The following is a 26559-nucleotide window of genomic DNA, read 5'->3' as shown; positions in this document are numbered from 1 at the left end:
AATTTTTATACAATAAAATTAATATATGATAGAATATATACTGTAAACATATATAGAATTTAATTTAATCCTTAAAAAGATTTTTATGAGACGAGGGGAGAGTCAGCTAGAGAAATAGATATTTTAGTTGCCATTAATACCATATAATGTGTCTATTGATCTTTGTAAAAAATTTATTTGAAAAATAAGAATACACCATTTTAGAGATCAAAAATCTATGAAGCATGGACACTTTATTGAGTTACTGTATCTGTGTGTCGGACACATTTCGGATACGATAGTCACCGACACTTGTTCGACACGTGTGTCTGTTGTGTCCAACCGTGTCTTAATAAAAAATAAAAAAATTCTTTTCCGGACACATCTGGACACGCCTAAATACCATCACGTGTCAGCGTGTCCAATCTTATTTAATGTATATTCTTAAAATAAATTTAGATATAGTATATATTATTATTTATTAAAATAAAAAATATTTAAATACTTGATATAATTAAAATAAGACATTAAAAATAATTAAAAATTTTAATTTATATTTTAATATCAATAAAATATCAAAATATCATTATAATTTATCTAAAAAATACTTTATATTTTATGTGTATACGTGTCCGTAAGATTTTAAAATTCGCGTGTCGGTGTGTCCCGTATCGTGTCGTGTCCCGTGTCCGTGTCAGTATTCGTGCATCATAGTCAAAAACTAACTTGAATTCGTTGAATGGTTAATTCATTTGTTTGCTTAAATAGATATAAAAATTTTAAATTTTATTTTATATACGAAATAATTTATTGATCAACAATAATTTTTTAAAAAGTGATATGTGAACTATACCAAAAAAAAAAATCCTTAGGGGTCGGAGCCTTGTTCTAGCGTTAGTATCATAACATATTGAATGCAACATATTTTAATGGAGGAATTAGTGAATTACCCTATGTGACGCGTATTCTTTCGTTCTTTTAATTTTTTCCCGTTATTTTTTTAGAACAGGCGGTGCGTTTGCTGTTGTTAGCATTCATGATCTTTTAATTACGAATTTCTAATAATTCTATCTCAAGTCCATAGACAATCTTCTTTGGTCATAACTGATGGCTGGTAATTAAAATAAGACATGTTTCAAGTTGTGCAAAACTTTAGGAGGTTTCATTGCAAGAAAAATGAATGAATGACGCAATATATTTTCTCTTGGGCAACAACATTATTGAGGAAGTTATTTTTACTAATAAAATTTGTGTTTTCTTTAAGAAGTAACCGTTACGAGATTGCGCTCCATTAATACTGATTGTAATGAATCAACGACGAATTAAGAGGCTCCTTTAATTTGTTACAACTTATAACACACGAACAATTTCCTGATATTTTTCTTAGCACGTAAAAAGGTAAAAAGAACAAATTTACAGGCTCCCTCTGTAAAATTAATTGCACGCAAAAGACCCCTCTTTCATTTTTCCACGATTAAAGTTTTTGTTTGTCTGATCCAGTTGTTTCTCTTTTACTACGTACCTTTTAAATGTCATATCTATTTTGTTTGGGAAATCGAGCTTCTATAGGTTCCAATTCTATTACTTAACTTTCAAATTTTAAAAAAAGGTAAATAAGTGTTCAAGAAATAATATTTTTGTTACGATATGGATGTCCCATATCCATTCTATGTCTACTCAGCAAGCACTCTTGGAAAGTACATTTAAGAATGTGCGGTGCATGCTTTCCAACCTTTGAAAATGTGAACCTTGAACTTGTATAAATAGAGGCTAAACCTCTGTACGTGATACAACCAAGGTTGCGAGAACCGGACCGGTCATCAAACCGGTCGAGTTACTGGTTCAATGGTTCAATGGTTCAACCGGGGTTGAACCGTGGTTGAACCGGTTCAATTAAATATAGAGTAAAATCATAAAAAATTCAATACATAATTTTAAAAATTTAAATTCAATCATTTCTAAACTAATAAAATTCAAAATTTAACAATTTCACAAAATAAATTATTCATAATTTATCATTAAAAGTCACCATCACTTCACAAAATTAAAGCATTCTGTCTATGAAATTACCTAAATTGCAAGAAGTTTGAGCATTTCACTCATTTAGGTGTTTTCATAACAAAAATAACATCAAACACAAGCATGAAGAGCTACCATGAGCAATGGATAAACATGAGTTTCATAACTTAAACAAGCATCAAGAGACAACCCAAAGTGCATTATTCTTGAACAATTTGCCTAAACAAAGAGTGGTTCAAACTATATGGTAACTACAACATATAATTCAAACTCAAAGCATCACAGAGGCATTTAATCGAACACCTAGCACGCAATGTACAAATTTAGCATAAACAAACAAACTTCAGCTACAATGCTTATCCATTCAACAACTTCCACACTTAATACAGCCAAACACAACAACAAATAGAAGTAACCAAGCTTATATAAGCAAGCAAAGCATCAGCCAACCGAGAAATTTCCAATTCTCAAAACTTGCAACAAACCTAGAATCTACAAACTGAACTACCTTATTCCAACAACCTAGAATCCACTAACGAAAATAAAAAATCCAACTAAACTAATGTAGAACAAACTATAGACTGGCAGAGCGTTAATGGATTCTATTGAGGCTCCTCTGTTTGGTGAAAAATCCTCAGGAATGCCGAAGACAGAAATTATGCAAGGTAGGCAGCAGCAAATTGTTGCACACAGTATAAAGGGCATGGCATATCCGATAAAGCTGAAGGTAAGGAAGACTATACATAACCTGCACAGATAGAAACCTATATTGTTAGAAGACCTGAGAAAGTGAAAAATAAAGTGAAAATAAACTGTTTGAGTTATGACATTACCTAAGCATCAGATCCAAATCAAACACCAAAGGCAAGAAGCAATAAGAACAAAATGGCAAAAAAATAGAAGCAAACAATGGATGAATCATAAATTACCCCTATACTCGTCACTGAAGCAAACAGAAGCAACAAAACTGGATTGAAAAACAGATTCATGAAGCACAGAAGCAGCAAAAACAGATTGAAGATTCATGAAGCAGCAAACAGAAGCAGCAAAAACAGATTGAAGATTCATGAAGCAGCAAAAACAGAGGAACTAGGAAGCATGTTCAAACAGAACAGGCGAGCTTAGAAAATCAGTCTTACCAGCGAATGAGAGGCGGCCTCAACGCGGTGGTGGTCGCGGCTGCTGTGCAGTGGTTTCGGTGGCTAATGACGAGCGCTGCTGGGTGGCGAGTGGCGACTGAGGAGCGCTGCTGGGTGGCGACGGAGGAGCGCTCTGGAATCTGGTCTCTGGAGCTTGGTCGGCGGTGGCGCTGCTGGCCTTGGTGAATGGTGGGTGAGGGGGGAAGAAAGGGGAGGCTGGGTGCTGGGAGCTTGGGGTTGCTGAGTGAGTGAGTGTCGAGTGATTAGGGTTAGGTTAGGTCTTCCGCCAGTTTCTCTTTTTTTTTTTTTTTTTAAAAAAAAAAAATAGCCAAAACGACGTCGTTTTGCTTTTGAATTTCCAAACCACTGAACCGCCAAAAAACCGGACGGTTCTTCCGGTTTACCGGTTAACCGCCGGTTCGACCGGTTTTTTAACCGATTTTTTGCCATTCGGTTTTTTAAGTTACCCGGACCGGCTAGGTAACCGGTTCCCGGTTTTTCCGGTTGAACCGGCCGGTCCGGTCCGGTTTTCAGAACCATGGATACAACACAAGCAAATAACAAAATCACTCCTCTTTTATGCTGCAGTTAAATACTCTTCTCCTTATATTACTATTACAATTCTTCCTCTTCTTTTATTTTATAAGTATTTTAAATTCTATTTTCTATTACTCTTTACATATAATATTAATAGCAATATTAACCATCTTTATTATATTGAGATTGCAACAATAAACAAATGCGATTCTCTCTCTCTTTATTTTTAATACTCCTTTCTATCTTTGTATATATATACACATTACAACATATAATATTATTATATATATATAAATTATTATTGAGCTAATTATTTTAATACTAGAGTCTTCTATTTATACATCTCTATTATATATATCTTTTATTTTACAACACGTTATCAGCACGAGACTCTGATCAAATTTTTAGGAAGACTCAGGTAACAATTTTTCATTATGTCGAAGCTCTCTCATCTTGAATTCAATGCTCTTGATATATCTGGAAACAATTATTTATCATGGATATTAGATGCTGAAATCCATCTTGATTCAATGGATCTTGGAGATACCATTAAGGCTGAAAATAATACATCCCAGAAGGATAAAGCCAAAGCCATGATTTTTCTTCGTCGTCACCTTGACGAAGGATTGAAAAATGAATATCTTACATTAAAAGATTCTGCAGATCTTTGGAAAGACCTTGAAGAAAGGTATAATCATCAGAAAACGGTGATACTTCCTCAGGCCCGATATGAATGGACGCATTTGCGTTTACAAGATTTTAAATCTATAAATGAATATAATTCTGCAATGTTCCGAATCACCTCACGAATGAAATTGTGTGGGGAAAAAATAACTGATCATGATATGTTGGAGAAAACTTTCTCAACCTTCCATGCCTCGAATGTGCTCCTGCAGCAGCAGTATCGAGAGAAAGGGTTTAAATAATATTCTGAGTTAATTTCTTGCCTTCTTGTTGCCGAACGCAACAATGAGTTGTTATTAAAAAATCATGAAGCGCGCCCAGCTGGCGCCGCCCCATTTCCTGAAGTAAATGCGGCAAATCATTACCCCAGAAGAGGTAAATGGCAAGCTTTTAATAACAAGAAAAATTATGGAAGGAAAAAGAATTATGTTCAAAAGAGAGGATCTCACCAGAAGTGGGACAAAGAAAGGAATATCGGGCAGAATAAATCAACCGAGGAGAAGTGTTTCCGTTGTGGTGGAAAGGGCCATTGGTCACGTACCTGTCGTACCCCAAGGCACCTAGTCGATCTTTTCCAGGCATCTTTAAAAAAGAACGACAAAGGAAAGGAAACAAATTTTGTTTCAAACGATGCTGAGAACTCCACCACTCATTATGATGTATCTGATTTCTTTGAGGACCCTGAAGGAAATATTGGTCATTTGATCAATGATGGAATAGTTTAATATGTGGGATTGTGAAGTATATATGTAAATAAATAATGTTAAAAAAAAAAAAAACTTATTGTGAATTTTCTATGTTTCAAATGTGATGTACATAAATAATGAAATATTAATATTTATGAATTTTGAAATTATTAATTGTGTCAAATTTTAAAATAAAATTTTAGTATATGACATTATTTTATGTACAGTATTTCTTAGAAAAATAATTCTGATCAAGTATTCAATTTAACTGTCCATACTACTCATTTTATTATTATTTGTTTTTGAAGAATGGCAAGGATATGTAATGAAGATGTATGCCTTGCGGATAGTGCAAGTTCACACACTATTCTCAAAAGTGATATATATTTTACCCATCTTGTGCCAAAAGAGGAATATGTTAACACCATTATTGGCTCAGGCAATGTGATAGAAGGCTCCGGAAGAGCTATAATTTTGTTTCCTGGAGGAACAAAATTTATAATAAATAATGCACTGTTATCTACCAAGTCTCGAAGAAACTTGATGAGCTTTAAAGATATTCGCCGAAATGGATATCATATTGAGACTATGAATGAGGGAGATCATGAGTATTTATATATCACAACTCATGATTCAAATAAGAAAGTTATATTAGAAAAATTACCCTCACTTTCATCTGGGTTGTATTATACCAAGATTAGTGCAATTGAATCACATGCCATTGTAAACCAGAAGTTTACTAACTCAAATGAGTTCATAACTTGGCACGACCGATTGGGTCATCCGGGAACAACCATGATGAGAAGAATTATTGAAAACTCTCATGGGCATTCACTAAAGGACCAGAAGATTCTTAAAACTAGTGAATTTTGTTGTGCTGCATGTTCTCAAGGGAAGTTAATTTTAAGGCCATCACCAGTAAAGATTGGATTTGAATCCCCTGAATTCCTAGAGAGGATTCAAGGTGATATATGTGGACCTATTCATCCACCATGTGGATCTTTTAGATATTTTATGGTCCTAATAGACGCATCTTCGAGATGGTCACATGTGTGCTTATTATCTTCTCGCAACCTGGCGTTTGCGAGATTATTGGCTCAAATTATTCGATTAAAAGCACAATTTCCAGAAAATCCAATCAAAGCAATTCGTCTTGATAATGCTGGTGAATTTACTTCCCAAGCTTTTGATGCTTATTGTATGGCTAATGGAATAAGTGTTGAACATCCAGTAGCTTATGTTCACACGCAAAATGGGTTAGCAGAATCACTTATTAAGCGCCTCCAATTAATTGCTAGACCCTTGCTTATGAGAACAAATCTCCCAACCTCGGTTTGGGGGCATGCTATTTTACATGCCGCAGCACTTATTCGTTTGAGGCCAACGAGTTATCATCAATTCTCTCCTATGCAATTAGCTTTTGGCCAGCAGCCAAATGTTTCCCATTTAAGAATATTTGGGTGTGCGATATATGTTCCCATTGCACCACCTAATCGCACCAAAATGGGACCCCAAAGAAAATTGGGGATATATGTTGGATATGATTCTCCCTCTATAGTGAGGTATCTTGAGATACAAACTGGTGATGTGTTTAAAGCCCGGTTTGCGAATTGTCATTTTGATGAATCAAAATTTCCAACATTAGGGGGAGAGAATAAGCTTCCTGAAAAGGAACTTAATTGGAATGCATCATCGTTGATGCATTTAGATCCTCGATCAGGGCAATGTGAACTAGAAGTTCAAAAGATTATACATTTGCAAAGAATAGCAAATGAATTGCCTGATGCATTTTCCGATACAAAGAGGATAACCAAATCTTACATACCAGCGGAAAATGCCTCAATTCGAATTGACGTCCCAGTAGGACAAGTAGCCACTGAAGCAAATTCACGCCAGAAGCGTGGCAGGGCAGAAAATGCCCCAATTCGAATTGATGTCCCAGTAGGGCAAATAGCCACGGAAGCAAATACACGCCAGAAGCGTGGCAGGCCTGTCGGTTCTAAAGACAAAAATCCTCGAAAGAGAAAAGAGGTAAATAATATTCCTGTTGAAAAAGACATAGTAAAGACACCGGCAGTTGTCCAAAATTCTGATATAACGCCAGAAGACGTTCAGGTACCTGAAAATTGTGAAAATGACGAGATCTCGATAAATTATGTCTTTACAGGAGAGAAATGGGACCGAAATAAGACAATTGTCAATGAAATATTTGCATATAATGTGGCATTAGATATCATGCATGAAAGTAAGGATCTTGAGCCAAGATCAGTTGAAGAATGTCGACAAAGAAATGATTGGCCAAAATGGGAAGCAGCCATGAAGGCTGAATTAGACTCACTTGCAAAACGTGAAGTCTTTGGACCTGTAGTCCGTACACCTGAAGATGTAAAACCTGTTGGATATAAGTGGGTATTTGTGAGAAAACGAAATGAGAAAAATGAAGTTGTGCGCTATAAAGCCCGACTTGTGGCACAAGGTTTTTCACAAAGGCCCGGCATAGATTATGAAGAAACGTATTCCCCTGTAGTGGATGCGATAACATTGCGTTATTTGGTCAGTTTATCTGCATATCATAAACTGCATATGCATTTAATGGATGTGGTAACAGCCTATTTGTATGGCTCATTAGATCGGGATATCTATATGAAAGTCCCAGAAGGACTAAAGATATCCAAACCATCCAATGAATATTCGCAAGGGTTATACTCAGTCAAATTGCAAAGATCTTTATATGGTCTAAAGCAATCTGGACGAATGTGGTATAATCGTCTTACTGAGTACCTGGCCAAAAACGGATTCAAGAATGATGATATCTGTCCGTGTGTTTTTATAAAGAAATCTGCATCTGGATTCGTTATAATTGCTGTGTACGTTGATGATTTAAATATTATTGGAACTCCTGAAGAGATTCCAACAATTATAAAAATTCTAAAAGAAGAGTTTGAGATGAAAGATCTTGGAAAGACTAAGTTTTGTCTCGGCCTGCAGATCGAGCATATAAAAAGTGGGATATTTATTCATCAAACAACATACACAGAAAAGATCTTGAAAAGATTTTATATGGATAAGTCACATCCATTAAGTACCCCAATGATCGTAAGATCTTTGGATGTGAAAAAGGATCAATTCTGTCCTAAAGAAGAAAATGAAGATATCCTTGGTCCTGAAGTACCATATCTTAGTGCCATTGGAGCGCTAATGTATCTTGCTAATAATACGCGATCTGACATATCATTCGCGGTGAATTTACTAGCAAGGTATAGTTCCTCTCCAACCAGAAGACATTGGAGTGGAATCAAACAAATTTTTCGATATCTTCATGGGACGGTTGATATGGGATTGTTTTATCCCTATGGATCCAAGTCACAACTAGTTGGCTATGCAGATGCCGGATACCTGTCTGATCCACATAAAGGGAGGTCTCAAACAGGATACCTATTCACATATGGTGGTACAGCTATATCATGGAGGTCCACGAAACAGACGATAGCAGCAACCTCCTCTAATCATGCTGAAATACTGGCGATTCATGAAGCTAGTCGCGAGTGTTTTTGGCTGAGGAGTCTGATTCAATATATTCTGTCATCATGTGGACTAATTGATCATAAGATAGCTCTTACTGTCCTGTTTGAAGATAATACATCATGCATTGCTCAACTTAAGGGGGGATACATCAAAGGTGATAGAACAAAGCATATTTCTCCCAAATTCTTCTTCACTCATGACCTTCAAAATCAAGGGACAATTGATGTCCAACAGATCCGTTCAAGTGACAATCTGGCAGATTTATTTACAAAGTCACTCCCAAAATCCTCCTTTGAAAGATTGGTGCATGAGATTGGGATGCGCCGATTTCGAGACATTAAATGATGTCGGCAAGAGGGGGAGACTGTACTCTTTTTTCCTTGGTCAGGTTTTTTTTCCCATTGGGTTTTTCTTGACAAGGTTTTTAATGAGGCAGTCCCCAGTACAAAGGATATTGTACTCTTTTTCCTTCACTAAGATTTTTCCCACGGGGTTTTCCTTTAGTAAGGTTTTAACGAGGCAATAATCCTAAATGGACATCCAAGGGGAGTGTTACGATATGGATGTCCATATCCATTCTATGTCTACTCAGCAAGCACTCTTGGAAAGTACATGCATTTAAGAATGTGCGGTGCATGCTTTCCAACCTTTGAAAATGTGAACCTTGAACTTGTATAAATAGAGGCTAAACCTCTGTACGTGATACAACACAAGCAAATAACAAAATCACTCCTCTTTTATGCTGCAGTTAAATACTCTTCTCCTTATATTACTATTACAATTCTTCCTCTTCTTTTATTTTATAAGTATTTTAAATTCTATTTTCTATTACTCTTTACATATAATATTAATAGCAATATTAACCATCTTTATTATATTGAGATTGCAACAATAAACAAATGTGATTCTCTCTCTCTTTATTTTTAATACTCCTTTCTATCTTTGTATATATATACACATTACAACATATAATATTATTATATATATATAAATTATTATTGAGCTAATTATTTTAATACTAGAGTCTTCTATTTATACATCTCTATTATATATATCTTTTATTTTACAACAATTTTCACCTGCACAAAAATGGTATATTATTATTACGTTTTGAATTAACTCAATTAAGCTAAATACCATTTCTTATAAAAAAAAAAAGAGTCCCGTCTAATTAATGCATTTGAAGACGATACTAATTTTACCCGGATAAGATGGTCTTTCAAAAGCGACACATTGAGTAATTTTCAATTTGCAGTCAACAATTTCAGTTTTGATGCCTAATTTCACCTATTTGGCTAATTGATTGATCTATATATTTAGCTACTAGGCGCAAGAGTCAAGCCATTTTAAAATAATTCGTTAATTTGTAGTGTCAAATCCCATATCAATCACTGTTTATCTACTTATATGTATACCAACCATAACAAACCGACCTCTCAATGCATATTCGTCTTTTGTGGGCTATAGTCCAAAAAATAGCTATATAAAACCAAGAACATATGATTAGTGTCAACATTATTTATCATACTGTTATGTTGATTTAGTTAATTGAATTATTTGAATAGGTTTCGATTGAACTAAAAAAACACTGAACCTTACCTAGAGGAATATATATAACAACATTTGATTTTAATAGTTTATCCCTTACCTAACGAAATTTTATAATGGCCTTGCCAGCTTAATTGTAATAAGAAACTAATTAATGGTGCGCGTATAATCCGTTCAATATCATTTACTAAGGGATGAAATGAGAGGCCAAACTGAATAAATACAAATTCAGGGTGGAAAGATTGAATGAAATAACTGTGAAGTGCACCAAACCCGTAGAATTTAATAGTAACTGCTGAGCCATATGGTAGGTCTGTTCCCTTGTTAGAATGTTAGTTCATGGTTCATGCACAAGCTACTAATTTGGTAAGTAATCATGTACCAAAACATACACGCTTTCGTCTCACTAATACTCAAAATTATTACATTTTGCCTATTTTAGCACGTGGGTCCTCTCCGTTAGGAGGTTTGACAGGTGTACAAGTACCAACACTGTATTCCAGCATTTAACCTCATCAATCTCTTGAACTGCTGGATCAACGGATACTAATTAGCTTAAAAGATGAATTAAGATGTGTTTCCCTGATTGAAGTGGCACATGAATAGATGCGAAACTTGCAGAATAGGGAGGGGACCCCCCTCCCCCATGCCTCATGCCCCTATATAAAGTGCAACTCTTCCTCTCATGACCCCTCCTAACTACAACAAACATCATCTTTCCCTTGTCTTAGCTTGTTCAAATATGAACACCCTCGCACAACACCACTCTCAATACCCCTCTTTCTCTTCCACCCTCCTCGATAAGATTTACCGCTCCATTGACGAAGGACAAACCACACACACCACACCCATTCACAGCAAGGTTACAACAACAACAACAACGCGTCACCATCGTCATCATCTTCATCACAACAACTTCACTACTTCTTCTGAATCTACTAGTTCTAGCTCAGGAGGCTTGTCTTCTTCCTCCTCCTGCTTCGCGCGTTCCCGGCCTAAGCCTGTCAGAACAACCTCCATCGATGATGGTGAGGAGGTCTTCATCAAGTCCAAATCCAGGGCCCTCAAAATCTACAACAACCTCAAGAAGGTGAAGCAACCAATTTCACCCGGTGGAAGGCTCACCACTTTTCTCAATTCTCTCTTCAACACAGCCACCAATTCCAAGAAAACTACCAAACCGGCTCCTTCTTCTTCTTCTTCTTACTATGATGCCACCGCACACACAAAAGCTTCTTCCACGTGTTCCTCTGCCTCCTCTTTCTCGCGCTCTTGTTTGAGCAAGACTACTTCATCTTCCTCCAGAGACAACAACAACAATGGTGTCAAGAGAACGGTCAGATTCTACCCCGTGAGTGTGATCGTCGGTGAAGATAGCAGGCCCTGTGGCCACAAATGCTTGTACGAAGAAGAACAAGTGTCTGTGTCGGTTCCCACAGCATGGAAGATTGGACGGTCATCTTCAAAGAAGAGCGACAAAGAGCTCAAGTTTCCGGCTATGGAAAAGAGAGATTTTGACGATGATGATGATGAGGATGATGATGCTGCAAGTGATTCAAGTTCTGATCTTTTTGAACTCGATCACCTAGCGGTAATTGGGAATCATCATCATCATAGGTACTGTGAGGAGCTTCCGGTTTATGAGACCACTCATGTTACTACTAATCGCGCCATTGCTAATGGCCTCTTAATGTAGTTTAGTGTTATGTTATTATGCTCCGTAAAATGTATAGGGTACAACACAGAGTCTGTTCTGTTTTCTAGTTGCTTTTTCTTACTAAGCTTGGATTCTAATTTCTAATTTCTGTTTTGTTTGTTATTGCCAATTGGAAAAAACCACAATACATTCCGATGTTTGTTTCTCCTCAACTCAGATATTGATTCCATCATTTCTGGACCCGATGAAATTGAGAGTAGTAATTAATCTGATACAAAATAAGAAGATTTAAAAAAGATTTTATGATAATAATAATTCTAGTTCAAATGAAATCAGACATGTTTAATTCTTTCTTAAACAATTTTTTGTTGTTGGAACCACATTGCTTGCTGCTAAAAAAGGTTTGAAGTTGCAATATGAACAGAACCTGAGTTATTTTTTCTCCTGTATAAGTGTAAATGTAAAGTAAGCATCAAAGATCAAAATTAAAGTAGTATATGTGGATATACAATAACTGTCACAGAAGGCTTTGCCTTACCAAGAAAATTATTTGGAAAAAGGTAGAAAAGAACAATAGATCAAATGGTGATGAATAAAAGCGTGTAGCGCGTAGGGTACATGAATAGATTTTGCAAAAAGCGAGAGAGAGGTAGGGATCGGATGTGTTCACTTCGATCATGATCAGAAATTTTGATAAAAACTGACAGTGTTGTTGGAGTGAGAAAAAAGAAGATTCGAGATTGGTATTGAGAAGCAAAACGAGAGTGTGATAGAGAAATGAAAAAGGAAAAGGCAGATACATCTCTTGTTCATTCGCCCATGGGAACAGAGAAAGTGAAAATACAAATACTAGTAATAAAGCTCTGCTCTTTGATGAGAATTGAGATCATGCTTTCATTCTTTCACTCTTTTTTTTTATTTATTGTATTGGGCACCGTACGTTACTTGCTGGTTGCGCTACCTCTAAGATTATTCAAGTTCAAGATTAGTTACATTTTTCACACGCTTTGCTTTGCTATGCTTTTTCATAAAGAAATGTTGTCTGCTTTATTAGGATGGTGATGCATGCTAGCTAGGTTTGTATATATATACCAAAAAGGTTGTGATCTAAGGTGCGATGATGATCATGATGAGGCACGCAAGAGTGATGGTAGTTTATTAATTTGGTCCTTTTCTTTTGTTGTTTTGAGCACTTAGTACATAGTACAATTTGCAAGCTCTGCTATGCTAATTAAGAATGATGATGTTGAAAGCTAAATGGTTCTGTACAAGGACGTTGTGATGTGCGGTAAAGTAAGCAATTATTGCTCTGCGTGTTAAGATGCTCCTCCTTCCCTCATTTTATCACTGCATGCCCACGCTGCCACTCCCTCCCTTTTTTAACATTAATATATTATATATGGTAAATCAACAATGCTAGGAAGTACCAAGAGGTACCAGCCAAAAATCAGCTAAATGTCTCTGGGTGAATCCAAAATCTCTACGTGGATGGTGCTTATGTTAGGCATTAGGATATTTCTTCTACTAAGTATCAGAATGTTTCTTTTTCATACTAAATGGATGTTCTTTTATATATTTTATAAATTTTTTTTATATACTAAGAATCGAGATTGTTGGAAGACCAGTAATCCCCGCCCCTATTTCTCCAACGTATCATTCAAAATTTTAATTTGGGGTGAGAAGCAATTAATATCAAACATTATAAATTAAAAACAAATAAAATTAATTAAATATAATTATAAATTAGTTAAGTTATTTACTTTTTGGCCGATCACCTCTTGATTCCATATATTTTTCCATGGTAAATATATATTTTTTCCTGAAGTTTGTGATTTTTTTTAAATATTTCTAAAGTTTACTTGCATTTAATTTTATTGTTAATGTTTTCGATTTACATCAAAATTATCTTTAACGTTCACTCCATATAAAATATTATGGAATAAAATTAAACCCTTTTACGAATAATTTTAACACAAATTAAAAATATTAGAGACAAAATTAAATAAATTGATTAAAAGCAAAATTAAATAAAATTAAATATTAAATATATTTAAAAAAAATCACAAATATTAAAAACAAAAAGTATATTTTATTATATTATATATTATTTTTGCCCTATCTTTATTCTACTATTATTCATAGTAGTATAATCTAATTTAATTACTCTTTTTTTAATTATTATATGTAACTTATTTATTCTAAAGTCTATACGATTTCTAGGAACTTGGACTAGCAACCGTTTTGGTACTGTTAATTTCATTTTGAAACCATGTTAATTAGTACCACACAAGGGAGATAATGTTTTATCTTAGTTTTTTATCTGTCAAAATATTATGTGTATTAAAATAAGTTATTAAAATTAACATAATAAAAATTTGTATATATATTATGTATAAATATATATTATTTAAATTTATAATCAATATATATTTTATATTTTAATATATATTTTATACTAATGACTTATATTAGTAGCTGTTCACAATAATTTCATAATGAAATTCATGCATATTTCAAATGTTTCTTCATAACCACTATTTCAAAAGAACAATAATACCGCTGCTGTAGGTTTCATTGTTAATTAATAGACCTAATAATAGCCTACTCACATAAAGTATATGATTAAGATTACTACGTGCTGAGCATATATGCACGAGGTATATCGAAATGGAAGAATTGAAGACCCACTTGAAAAGAATCTCTCGTTAGTCAAAAGTGTTAGCTACTTAACTAATCATATTATTTAGAAACTACTAACTAAAATATATTATATCAGTTATTAATTTAGATTCACATTGTGGATCTGTCACTATATAATATTCAAGAAGTATATATATAGGGAAGTAGTAGTTTTGTGCATCTAAAAGAACTATATTTTAAGTTGAAAATTAGTTCTAAGTTTGTTTGTGTATTATAATAAGAGTAAAAAGGGTGGGGATAGTTCCTATAATCTTCGTTGGTTGTAGATTCCGTACAGTGGGTGAGTTGGAGAAGTAGCCACGCAATGATGAGAGGAATAAATATTTTTTGCTGTCTCATCCAAAAGACTTCGTCTTGTATTTTCACTTAAAAAGAAAGAGAACGTTCAAGAGTTCGCATACATCCTAATAAAAGAGTGTAGTTAATTATGCACCAAGTGTGCAAAGATCTATATTTTATTGAGAGTACTAGAGTTTAACTTTCTAGTTATATATACGTTTAGGGGAAAAAAGAAAAAAAATTAGGGGAAAAAGAAAAGCAATTTTGCTTATGAATTAAAATTTGTGCAAGTGTGCTCGTCGTGTTGATGAGCTTCATTATGATATAATTTATCTTGAACAAAATTGAATTTGTTTTTTCTAAAACAATGATTTATGTTTGCTAGCAAAAATATACGGAATATATTTTTTTTTTGGTGACTTAAATATACGGAATATATAAGTACATGAAAAAGATATTTCGATATTTAAGTAACAAAAAAATAATAATTTTATAAAAAAGAATCTATCCTTATTTCATTTATTGTTTTTATAAGTTTGTTATTAAACATATCTTTTTACGAATTTTTAAATTACCAAATTATAAATAAATAATTATAATAAGGACTTTGTTAGGCTGACTTTTGTGAACAATGTAAATAATAAACTCTAAAATTGGCCCAATAAAATTCAAACACACTATATCCTAAATTATTTACCTAAATCTTAATATTAAGATAACTATTTGCATACCTAAAAAATTAAACATTTAAAATATTTATTATTCACATTATTTAATATTTTTATTATTTACATACTTTTTTCTTATAATAAAGATAAGACGTACAGCATTTTTTCGAATTATAAAGCTGAAACAACAGTTACTTTTGAAATATTTATTAGTTACAACCGAATTATAATGTTGGAATCAATAAGTATATGGTATATCGGTAATAATAATAATAATAATAGAGTAGTTCCTTTTCTCTTCCTACACATGATATCCATACATACCTAACCCTTATGTTAAGGATTAGACTAACTGCTAACTGATTAGGCAGCAATAGTAAAACTAAGAAAGTCAAAGTCATATCGAGCGAGACATTCTTATATATGGTATAAATATATTTAGTTGGTGAGTTTATACTGTGCATAATGCATGGTATAGAAGAAAACGAGACAAACAAGACACAAAGGGTATCTCCTAATTATGTGCCGATTCCAAATAGGTATCTTCTGGTTAGCATTAAGTAACTAGTAACCAGTGACTAACCACTACTTTATTTTTCTTTTACTATAGCTAGCTAGAGTTAAGCATGCAACAACCACTCTAAATAAAGCCTCTCCTATACTATGTAACAAATAACAAAGGATGAAGGAAAAGGTTGGGCCGGTAACATAAAATTAGTGTTTATATTTAACTAACGCAACCCTTGCTTATTGAACAAAAGACAAAGATTAATTAAAGATAGTGTAATTGTATAGTGATTGTTGATCCCGAGGAGGGTGTTTGAAGTTTCCACTAAGGTGTTAAACCCATTTCACTTTACCATACAAAGTACAAATAAAGTGAGAGAAGGGGGTGAAGATGATGATTTTGTGTCTACTACTGTCTAGCTTTACATAAGAATCTCTTTTTCTGTTTCTGCTTCCCTTGCCATTCCCTTTCAGAACCCAAACTTCACACTCTTGCTTCCAGTGTGCAAGTTACATCTCTTCACTGCTTTTTACGCACTTGTTGGGAGCAAATTAAAATTGAAAAAACTATTTGTTTAACATTTTATCATTTCGGCAGTAGAAGATGGATTAACAAGTCCTAAAATATGTTCCAAAAATATCCAAGTGCTAAAACTGTAGGAAGATATGGTTAAAGTTGCCGCTTTAGAACTGTTGTTTTTGGAAAGAGTTAAGTGAATTTTTAATGCATTATTAATTATTTAATTCACGCTCACCATTTGCATTGGCGTTTTTCTACAGTCAACACTCTGCTCCGCTATGTAATACCGTTTTCAATTTAATATATATAAATATTATCCATTTTCGAATTTCACAATAACACAGTGATAGATAGAGAAATTTCTTGAATTTCTTAGCGTACTAAAGAATTGAATAGTTCAACGTTCATAAAGAAGTCCGTCAAGATTATTGTCGTAAGGTATTTGGCATATGAATGGAACAATAACCTAAGCTTAATTATGGTACGGTGAATGCATATATACTTAACAGTTAACACGAATGCAATTACAGTAAAATCCACTCAGATAGGAGAGATAACAATTAAGCAGAGAAATGAGTTCCCCAACAATTCAGTCACGGCAGTCATCAAAGGCGGTGAGGCAGGAGCCGCCTCGCGTTGATTCCGGTGGATGCTGTCGTCGAGTCAGAACTGCGGAGTCCACTACCTCGCCCTTGGACCTTCAGCAGCGCTATGACAGATTGGATGCTAAGGTACACCTTATTTATTATTATGTGAATTTTCAAATCTTCTTTTTGCTCCTAAATTTCAATTCTTTTTTCAGAATTCCATATATCTTTATGTAAGTTCATGATATAATGGTGATTTAATGTTTGATGGGCCTTTTATTATTGGGCTTGAATTATGATAAAGAAATGGGCCACTGTAATAGTCCATGTATGCTAGTTAGTTATTTTGGCTGCTGTGTAGGCGGCAGGGCTGGAAAAGGAGGTGCAAAGGCAAACAGAACTACGAGCGATGTATAGGAAAAGAATGGAAAGGACCCAAGACTACCTAAGGTACTGCCTCCAAGTTGCACAAGAAAAAGGAATCTTAGGCCTCATTGTCCAAAACAAAGGCGAATTTCAGCAAGCAATCAACTCCACTCCACCCATACCTCCCATCCCCACTCCACCTCCTCACCACCCCAATCTTGCCACCATTATTCATGAAGCCAAAATTGCTGGATGGTATATTCATCCAACCGAGGTTAGTAGTTAGTACTCACTAAGTACTCATTGTTTTCTTCACGTAAAATTAATAGTTAAATTTTTTTACATAATTTAAAAGATTTGATTAAATTACTATTTACAGTTTTCAATTATCCAACTTTATATAAATACAGTTGACACTGAGTTTTCACTTTTTTTTTTTTAAAATAATGTTTTATATATCTCATTTATTAGACATGATTGAACAGATTCAGTTGGAAGAGAAAATAGGGCAAGGAACCACCGCAGTGATTCACAGAGGAACATGGCGCGGATGTGACGTGGCAGTGAAGTGCATAACATCGGAATTCTTCAACACAAATGCAAACGGCGTCGCATTCTTCGCTCAGGAGGTAGAAACCCTATCGAAGCAGCGCAACCGTTTCGTTCTCCACCTAATGGGCGCATGCCTTGAGCCACCTCATCACGCGTGGGTGGTGACGGAGTATCTTAGCAGCACCCTGAAAGAGTGGCTGCACGGCTCCGGCAGCAGGCGAAAGGGAAGAGGCGTGCCACTTCCTCCGTTGAAAGAAAGAGTGAGCAAGGCATTGGAGATCGCACAGGGCATGCAGTATCTCCATGAGCAGAAGCCAAAGCTCATTCACCGTGACTTGAAGCCTAGTAACATTTTCTTGGACGACGCCATGCATGTTCGTGTTGCTGATTTCGGACATGCTCGCTTCTTGGATGACCATGAAATGGCTCTCACTGGAGAAACAGGAACATACGTGTATATGGCACCTGAAGTGATAAAATGTGAGCCTTATAATGAAAAATGTGATGTGTACAGTTTCGGTGTCATACTCAACGAGCTTCTAACAGGAAAATACCCCTTCGTTGAGACAGATTTTGGTCCCGCCAAGGTATATATCATCATCACCACTTACTATTACTTTGTACAGTTAATTTATCATCAATTTAATTAGAAATATTATATACTTTTGTAATTAGATTGCAATGGAAGTAGTGGAAGGTAAGCTGAGGCCAATGCTTGCATCATCAACATCATTAGGGAATGAAAATGATGGTGATGATCACCATGACCAAGTGCAAGTGGAGGAACTCATTGATCTTATATGCCTTTGTTGGGACGGAAATCCATCTAAAAGGCCATCATTCGCAACTATTACTCGCACCCTCAAAAGCTATGTTAATTATAAATAATGTATGTCAGTCCAGCTTGTCATTAGAGAAATATGTGAAGTAGTGGGAGTTGAGGGGTGGTTGGGGCGATGGGATTCAGTAATATTATCTGTAGATCTAACAATCGTACTCATTAGTAATTATTATTCATTTATTCTCCACCGTGGCGATGTTTGTCACTTTTTGCTGCGTATCTCGCATGACATTAGGAACTTTTTGCTGCGTATCTTTGTTGAATCCAGTTATACTCGCATGACATTAGGACAAGAGAAAACCAAAAGCATATCAGCAAAAAATCAGTCAAAATGTCGGGTTTTGGTTTGTGTTCTATCCATGAAAAATCGGGTTTTGGTTTGTGTGATTTTAGGAGCAGTTTTCAAACATATTATTCAAAAAGTGATTCTAATTAAACGATTTTGTTTATTTTTTGGCTGATTACCTTTTGGTTCCATATACTTAAAATTATAAAAAATAAGGTAAGCACCAAGTTACATATACTATAAAAATTATCCAACATTATTTTTCATGGAACCCAAACACATTTTGACTGATTTTTGGCTGATATGCTTTTGGTTCCTAGTTGTTCTCATTAAACATTGAAACCGAAATAAATCTTTTTTTTTTCAATAACAAAATAATATTTAGTTTTTTCTTATTCTCTTTTAATATCTGTTTGTTTTCTATTTTGTTGACTCGTTGTTAATTAAAAGAAAAATTAATTTCTTAGCAGAATCCCTTTTCTATATCAATTTAAACCATTTAAGTAACTTTTTTTAAAAAATTAGAACCTATTTTTTTTTTACAAAAACTCAACCAATATTTATTTTTCTTTTAAATTATTTTCCCCTCATTTTAATTTTTTATCCACTACTTTATTGGTTTATTGCTAATTTAAAACGATTAATTCTTTGGCAAATTCTTAATCAACTAATAATTTTTCTTAAGCATGTGCAGGTGGAATAATACAGTCCATAATGTCAATAACCAAATAATTAAGATGCCACTGGTGGATGGCCTTGGCTGTGGCTACTTGAGTTGCCATAAAGGGGACAAAATAAAATATATAAATGTTTCACTCAATGGTTCCTAAATAGAATTGAGAAATGAAGTTTCTAGAATGGTTATTGATCAGAAGTTCATAACCCAGCTAGATTTCAAGCACAGAGGATGATTTTTCCAATAAATACGGCAATGATAGGGTTAAAAAAGCAGCATAGTGGAGACACCACTGACATGGGTCTCGAAATTTGACAAGGGAGGTGTCCCTCTTAATAATTTAGAGTCACTTTTGTGGTTATTGATAAGGATTATATCGGGTTATTTTATCTTAAGCATGCTCACAAAAAGATTTTCTTTTTAATAAATATAAATAATGTGTAATAAGGTCATACATTTCGGCCTTGCCCAATATCAAAATATTGTATGCAAGTTCGTAAGATAGCTTTTTTATTAAGATCTGAGTTTTAAAAGGGAGATAGAAAATGGGAAATAAGAAGTCTAAGGTTTGAAATTAAAATAGAATGGATTATGATGATCATGGAAATCCTAATACTAATATTAAAAAGATTTGGTTGAGCGGAAAGTAAGTGCCATTACTTTATTAGCTGTTGCTTGCTGAGTTTTTCTTCTTCGTCTTCTTGCCGCTGCTGCTTCATCCATTGAGTCGGGATGCAAAGCCACTCTATCCCTCCACTCCCGTTTCACATTCTTCTCTGCTCTCTTCTCCTTCCATTCATTTTCTCCTTCCTCTGTTTTCTCTCTCACAAAGCGTAGCTCTTGTTATTTGACTTCATAGTTCATACTTCATACATGTCAACTCAGAAAGTCTCAATCTCTTCACTCAAATTCAAAAGTCGGTGCTGAAATTCTTAATCTCCTTTTCAACTTTTAACTATTTTTATTTCATCTCTCTCTCCTCACTTTCACTTGATCACTTTCCTAATTTCGTTATTTCTAAAGAAAATAGAAATAATAAAAAAAAAACTCAAGCATTTAGAATACTCTGTTTTTCAGTTTCCTCTGTTACTTGGGGATCATGAAATATGTTACACAGTTTTGATAAGCAAGTTTATTAATTTGCACCAAAGCCTTTTTCATTGTTGTTGATGAGAATAGGGTCCATGGATGCTAATAATAACAACAGCAGTAAGCAACAAGGTCCTCCAAAAGGCGGTGAAATAAGCATGTGGGAGAAGCAAACAACAGAAGTGGTGGTTGCGATTCCAAGCGAGAGCCAAGATTCCAAAGGGGTTACTGAATCTTTGACACCAAAGCATAGCAGTAGAGTTGACTCCCCTCTCACAATGCACAACAACGACAACAATGATGCTGCTTCAGTGTATGGAACCTCAAAGTCACCACCTTTGAACTGTGCTTCCCCTGAAATAAGGTTCATGCCAAGCCCTAACAAGCCCCCAAGAATTCCCAATTCAAATGCAAACCTTGTCAGAAGGAAATCACTTTCAAGGTCAGTGTATTCCAAACCCAAATCAAGGTTTGGTGAACAGCCTTATCCCATTGATGGTTCTGTTTTAGATGACAGTAATGTTAATGGCATTTCAACTTTGCAAGAACAGTTAGCTGGTAACTCACCGTATAGGACCTCATTCAAAGCATCATCGCCTAATAACAAACCTGGGACTGTTAATAGAACAGTTTCCATCACTTCCGTGACTCCCAAGACGCCTTTGATGGCGTCTCCCGGTCCTGCCGGGGAGGATGAGGATGAAATCATTTACAAGAAAGTTGAATTGAGTAAAGAGAAGCGTAAGAGAGTGACCACTATGGTTTTGATTGAATGCGTTGTGTTTGTGTGCCTTGCTGGTACCTTGATAGCTAGCTTGACAGTTGAAAAGCTCAGGGCGACGATGATTTGGGGGTTGGGGATTTGGAGATGGTGCGTTCTTGTGTTGGTGACATTTTGTGGCATGTTAGTTACAAGATGGTTTATGCACATTGTTGTTTTCTTGATTGAGATGAACTTTCTGTTGAGGAAAAAGGTGCTCTATTTTGTCCATGGACTGAAGAAATCTGTTCAGGTCTTCATTTGGCTCGGTTTAGTTCTTCTCACATGGGTGCTACTAATCAATCGTGGCGTGGCGCGATCTAAATTAGCCTCGAAAATCTTGGATGGAGTGACATGGACTCTTCTTTCCCTTCTAATTGGAGCATTCTTGTGGTTGATAAAGACATTGCTGCTGAAGATTTTGGCATCGAATTTCCATGTCAAGTCTTTCTTTGATCGGATTCAAGAATCGATATTCCATCAGTACATTTTGCAGACTCTGTCTGGGCCTCCGCTTATAGAAGAAGCTGAGAAGGTTGGGGGATCATTAAGTATTGGTCAATTTAGTTTCAAAAGTACAACAGGTAAAGGTGGCACAAAGAAAGAGGTTATTGATATGGCAAAGCTTCATAAGATGAAACAAGAGAAAGTTTCAGCCTGGACTATGAAGAATTTGATAGATGCTGTGACAAATTCAGGTCTGTCCACGATCTCTAATTCACTAGACGAAAGTTTCGACGATGGAGTGACTGAGCAAACTGATAAAGAGATTACAAATGAGATGGAAGCCACTGCTGCCGCCTATCTCATCTTCAGGAATGTTGCTGCCCCCGGTTGCACGTAAGTATAAAATATGCATTTTCACTTATATTTTTCTGAAATAGTATTTGTTCTCCAATTTTTGGTACTTGCCTCTCTTGCTGCTCCTAAAGAGTTCTCCACTTATGAATAGGTATATTGATGAGTATGAACTGAGGAGGTTTATGATCAAGGAAGAAGTTGATTTAGTATATCCTCAATTGGCACAAGCAGAGACAGGGCAAATTACTAGAAAGTCATTAGCAGATTGGGTGGTAAGGACTTCTAATTTTGTGCATCTGAAAATTTTTCTTGTTTAATTGGAAAATATTTCACTTTACAACCAAAAGCAATTTCACTTCATAATGTTTGAAATGTTTATTGTTCATCAGTTGAAGGTATATCAAGAACGAAAAGCATTGGCACATGCCTTAAGTGATACGAAAACAGCCGTAAGACAATTGAACAAACTTGTGACAGGGATCCTAGTGGTTGTGACCATAGTAATTTGGCTTCTACTGATGGAGATTGCAACAACAAAAGTACTTGTTTTCCTCTCTTCGCAGCTAGTACTTGCCGCTTTCATGTTTGGAAATACATGCAAGAACATTTTTGAAGCTATCATCTTCGTGTTTGTGATGCATCCATTTGATGTTGGTGACCGATGTGTTGTAGATGGTGTGGAGGTAATTTATAGAGGCCGAATTTCGTTTCATTTGACAAATGAATTAGATACTATTAATTATTACTCATGCCTTCTGATCTGATACTCTTGCAGTTATTGGTTGAAGAAATGAACATACTGACAACAGTGTTCTTGAAGCTGAATAATGAAAAGGTGTACTATCCAAACTCAGTCCTTGCCATGAAACCAATTAGCAATTATTATAGAAGCCCGGATATGGGTGATGGAGTAGAATTTGCCATCGATTTTTCGACGCCAGCAGAGAAGATCGGTGCACTGAAAGAAAAGATAAAGAGGTAAGATAATGATTTCCTCTTGAAAATGTAAATGAGTAGATTCATGAGATTCTGATGTGACATAATAATATCATTTTGAATCAGGTACTTGGAGAGGAATCCACAATACTGGCATCCTAATCACGGGTTAGTAGTGAAGGAGATTGAGAATGTGAACAAGATTAAGATGGGTGTGTATGTGGTGCACACAATGAACTTTCAAGAGTTTGGGGAGAAGAACAAGCGAAGAACTGAACTAGTGATTGAATTGAAGAAGATATTAGAAGAGCTAGATATCAGATACAACCTTCTTCCACAAGCTGTTCATGTTAGCCATGTTGAATCAAATACAAGTCCACTCAAGAGATAATGATGATGATGTTGGTGTTTGTGTGTTTCTAATTAGCAATTTTACTTGTACGTTTGGTTATAAAACTATGATTTTGGATCGTTAGTTATGAAAAGAATTTCTTTTCCACCATTGTACTCGTATCCACGGTAAAAAAAATTGAGAAAGAATAAAAATTTGTTAAAACGCCGTTGCCGGGGATCGAACCCGGGTCACCCGCGTGACAGGCGGGAATACTCACCACTATACTACAACGACTTTGTTGATAGTAAAGTTAGTTTGGATTTATTTAATAATATATTTTTGTAGTGGTATCTAAGAGATAACTCGTTCATGGTACAGAACACTTGCCTTATCCAATCTCCTCCCCAATTTGATTTAATTTAATAAAAACAAACTATAAAAGATCTAAACAGAAATTTTAGCTCAGGTTAAAGGTTGAAGGTTGAAGGCAATGGCCGTGTCAACCACCTCCAGCGCCACCGTATGCATTCGCAGTAACATTATTATTCCAACCAACCAAACACAGAAAAGCATAATAAGTTTCACATTATTGAAACCGCGCAGATGCAGATGTTGCATCGTGAGAACTAGTTCCAACGATGTCTCTGCAGAGATCAGTGCCACAGAGCAAGTTGATGCAGAGACAGAAGAGAGTTCCATTGAAGTTCCTAAAGAATCAGAGTCTTTAATCTCTGCTCTTAACGTTGAACGTGCTCTCCGTGGCATACGTAAGTGGATCTTGCTAATAATAATTTTAATTTTATTGCTCTCTTTAAAAAAGTACATTTAATTGAGGGAGATAGTTTAGGAGTGCAGCAATTACAGACGCAGATCATTACGGTAGACTTGGCATTCCTAGAGATTTTCCAATTGACAAGGTGAATTAATTAAGAATCACCGGCCACCTTGTTTTTTTTTTTTAATTAATTTGTATGTGTCTTTAAATCTTCATGAGACTTGACAGGTTGTAGTTGCATACAAGAACAAGGTTCAGGAACTGGAGGGCCAAGGTCTAGAGGAAGACGAATTTAACAAGAAATTGGAACTTGTCAAGGTCAGATATGCACTCTCAGTATGAAACAGTTTCTATACATGCATCAAATCACATAATACTGCATCATCAAAAAATAACTACGTTTTATATTGATAGCAAGAATGATTATCCAAAATAAATATTTATATTCATACATATTTGAGTGGCATTATAGAGTGATGATTTAATTGCATGGTATTATGTACAGGAATCATTCAGGATCCTATCAACGGTAGATGAAAGAAGAATATATGATTGGAGCTTGGCCAGAGCGGAGAGTGCAGACACTTACATTTGGCCCTACGAGGTTGACAAAACTACACTCACTTCAAAAGAAGAACCTCCAGCACAGGTAATAAAAGGGTTAATAGTCAAATTAGTCTTGAAAGAAAGATTTTTTCAATCAAATTAGTCATTTAAAGATTGCAAATTAATTATATTTATCATCCAGTCACTCCATTAACCATTTTCTTCAAAAATTGATATTGTAAAATGATAATTGATAACATATATAATACCTGATATGTCTAATTAGATATTGATCAAATATATTTATGAAAATTTATTAATTTAGTCATTTTTTTCGATTACAAAAATTCTATTCCTAATATGACCTACGGACTAAATTAATAGATTTTCGTAAACATATGTTGTCAACCTCTAATTGAACATGTTATGTGTCATGTATTCTATCAGTTAACATTTCATATCAACAATCTCAAAAATTGTGAGTAGAATAACTGAAAGACAGATATGATTAATTCGTAATTTTTGAAGGACCAATTTAATTGAAAAAATTTTTTAGGGACGAATTTAAAAATCGTCTCATCTTTCAAGGACTAATTTAACTATTAACCCAATAAATAAATAACATGGTTTCCTCTTCACTGACCGAATTAATTGTTATCCTTAATTATTAATTTATTTATCACAGGAACCAGAGAATGTCCAACCAACGAGACTAGTTGGATACTTCATATTGGGATGGGTCGTGGTCTCATTTGTGGCATCTATTGCACTAAACTTGTAGAAAAATCTTCACTAAGAACTTTTTATATACACTCCCGAAACAATAATATAATGTATGATTATTTTAGTGTTAACCAATGCTGCCTGAATTTGATCTGAATCTACTAAATTCGGCTCACTACAAATTAAGACATGTTTACAGTACATTGTAGCCAGCTAACGTAATATTGCAACTAAGCTTAATTAATTAGGATGCGTAAAGTTAGCTCAAAATTTTGACATAATTGAGCAAAGATTTTGTGGAATATTGTTTCCTATTTATGTTTGTATTGTTGCTGCGTAATGCCTAGAGGCTGAGCATATGGGCTTCATAGGCTCTATAGTCAGAAGATTGTGAAAATGTGTCCCCAGAAAGAATTCATGGTTATGTATGTTCATAATCGTATAGCATAGCTTTTATGGGAATGAATTATCTTAATTTATTTTCCTCAATTGTTTAGTCAAATGTGATATTTCATCATTTAATATCTTTTTTTATATATTTTCTTTTACTTCTATTTAAAAAATATATGACGAGAGAGCACACTTAACAAAATAAATGAAGAAAAAAATTAAGATAATGCATTTCCAATATTTTAAGAAAATTATTTATTGTTTTGGTTAACGAAAAGAAACTAAAAAAATTAAAAAAAAAAAGTGACTAAAAAAAAAGACAAAAGTGGGTTGATTCAGGTAAAAAAGCTTTAAGGTAAAAACTCACATTTATTTTCATACCAAGGTTAAAAAGAAAAAGACAAATCCATTTTATTTAAACAAACCACTAGTTATTTATTTAAATTGGC

At 34.7% G+C, this 26559-nt stretch overlaps 4 protein-coding genes and 1 non-coding gene across 5 annotated transcripts; 4 read left to right on the top strand and 1 right to left on the bottom strand.

Moving 5' to 3' along the window:
• The first annotated feature begins 10444 nt into the window (after positions 1–10444).
• LOC112785022 (protein BIG GRAIN 1-like B) lies at positions 10445–11986 on the top strand. Its single transcript, XM_025828426.3, has one exon. The coding sequence runs from the start codon at positions 10803–10805 to the stop codon at positions 11811–11813; it is 1011 nt and encodes a 336-aa protein (XP_025684211.1). The 5' UTR covers positions 10445–10802; the 3' UTR covers positions 11814–11986.
• A 5150-nt stretch (positions 11987–17136) lies between these two features.
• Positions 17137–18994, top strand: LOC112786245 (serine/threonine-protein kinase STY17-like). The gene is made up of 3 exons (XM_072229976.1): positions 17137–17675; positions 17887–18540; positions 18629–18994. The coding sequence occupies exons 1-3, from the start codon at positions 17445–17447 to the stop codon at positions 18839–18841; spliced, it is 1098 nt and encodes a 365-aa protein (XP_072086077.1). The 5' UTR covers positions 17137–17444; the 3' UTR covers positions 18842–18994.
• A 1219-nt stretch (positions 18995–20213) lies between these two features.
• Positions 20214–23844, top strand: LOC112783281 (mechanosensitive ion channel protein 10). Its single transcript, XM_072230191.1, has 5 exons — positions 20214–22445; positions 22558–22678; positions 22796–23089; positions 23182–23384; positions 23469–23844. Exons 1-5 carry the CDS (start codon positions 20926–20928, stop codon positions 23731–23733), a joined length of 2403 nt encoding a protein of 800 aa, XP_072086292.1. The 5' UTR covers positions 20214–20925; the 3' UTR covers positions 23734–23844.
• A 54-nt stretch (positions 23845–23898) lies between these two features.
• On the bottom strand, positions 23899–23970 carry TRNAD-GUC (transfer RNA aspartic acid (anticodon GUC)). The gene has a single exon. It is a non-coding gene; the product is annotated as a tRNA-Asp (tRNA).
• A 76-nt stretch (positions 23971–24046) lies between these two features.
• On the top strand, positions 24047–25851 carry LOC112786866 (NAD(P)H-quinone oxidoreductase subunit U, chloroplastic). Its single transcript, XM_025830239.2, has 5 exons — positions 24047–24443; positions 24532–24593; positions 24680–24769; positions 24957–25100; positions 25683–25851. The coding sequence occupies exons 1-5, from the start codon at positions 24167–24169 to the stop codon at positions 25776–25778; spliced, it is 669 nt and encodes a 222-aa protein (XP_025686024.1). The 5' UTR covers positions 24047–24166; the 3' UTR covers positions 25779–25851.
• The last annotated feature ends 708 nt before the right edge of the window (positions 25852–26559 follow it).

The sequence above is a fragment of the Arachis hypogaea genome, chromosome 20 (genome assembly GCF_003086295.3).
Source record: "Arachis hypogaea cultivar Tifrunner chromosome 20, arahy.Tifrunner.gnm2.J5K5, whole genome shotgun sequence".
In the NCBI taxonomy this organism is placed as follows: domain Eukaryota; kingdom Viridiplantae; phylum Streptophyta; class Magnoliopsida; order Fabales; family Fabaceae; genus Arachis; species Arachis hypogaea.
Note: the sequence above shows the minus strand (reverse complement) of the source record. Positions and strands in the feature narration are given on the sequence as shown.

What these genes read in the sequence shown, in the direction of transcription:
- LOC112786245 (XM_072229976.1), top strand. Translation starts at nt 17,445, where the DNA reads ATGTATAGGAAAAGAATGGAAAGGACCCAAGACTACCTAAGGTACTGC. An exon ending in GGTATATTCATCCAACCGAG is followed by an intron (nt 17,676 to 17,886) that starts GTTAGTAGTTAG and finishes ATGATTGAACAG; the next exon opens with ATTCAGTTGGAAGAGAAAAT. An exon ending in CAGATTTTGGTCCCGCCAAG is followed by an intron (nt 18,541 to 18,628) that starts GTATATATCATC and finishes TTTTGTAATTAG; the next exon opens with ATTGCAATGGAAGTAGTGGA.
- LOC112783281 (XM_072230191.1), top strand. Translation starts at nt 20,926, where the DNA reads ATGAGAATAGGGTCCATGGATGCTAATAATAACAACAGCAGTAAGCAA. An exon ending in GTGTTGTAGATGGTGTGGAG is followed by an intron (nt 23,090 to 23,181) that starts GTAATTTATAGA and finishes ATACTCTTGCAG; the next exon opens with TTATTGGTTGAAGAAATGAA. An exon ending in CTGAAAGAAAAGATAAAGAG is followed by an intron (nt 23,385 to 23,468) that starts GTAAGATAATGA and finishes ATTTTGAATCAG; the next exon opens with GTACTTGGAGAGGAATCCAC.
- LOC112785022 (XM_025828426.3), top strand. Translation starts at nt 10,803, where the DNA reads ATGACCCCTCCTAACTACAACAAACATCATCTTTCCCTTGTCTTAGCT.
- LOC112786866 (XM_025830239.2), top strand. Translation starts at nt 24,167, where the DNA reads ATGGCCGTGTCAACCACCTCCAGCGCCACCGTATGCATTCGCAGTAAC. An exon ending in ACGTGCTCTCCGTGGCATAC is followed by an intron (nt 24,444 to 24,531) that starts GTAAGTGGATCT and finishes TTAGGAGTGCAG; the next exon opens with CAATTACAGACGCAGATCAT. An exon ending in AGAAATTGGAACTTGTCAAG is followed by an intron (nt 24,770 to 24,956) that starts GTCAGATATGCA and finishes TATTATGTACAG; the next exon opens with GAATCATTCAGGATCCTATC.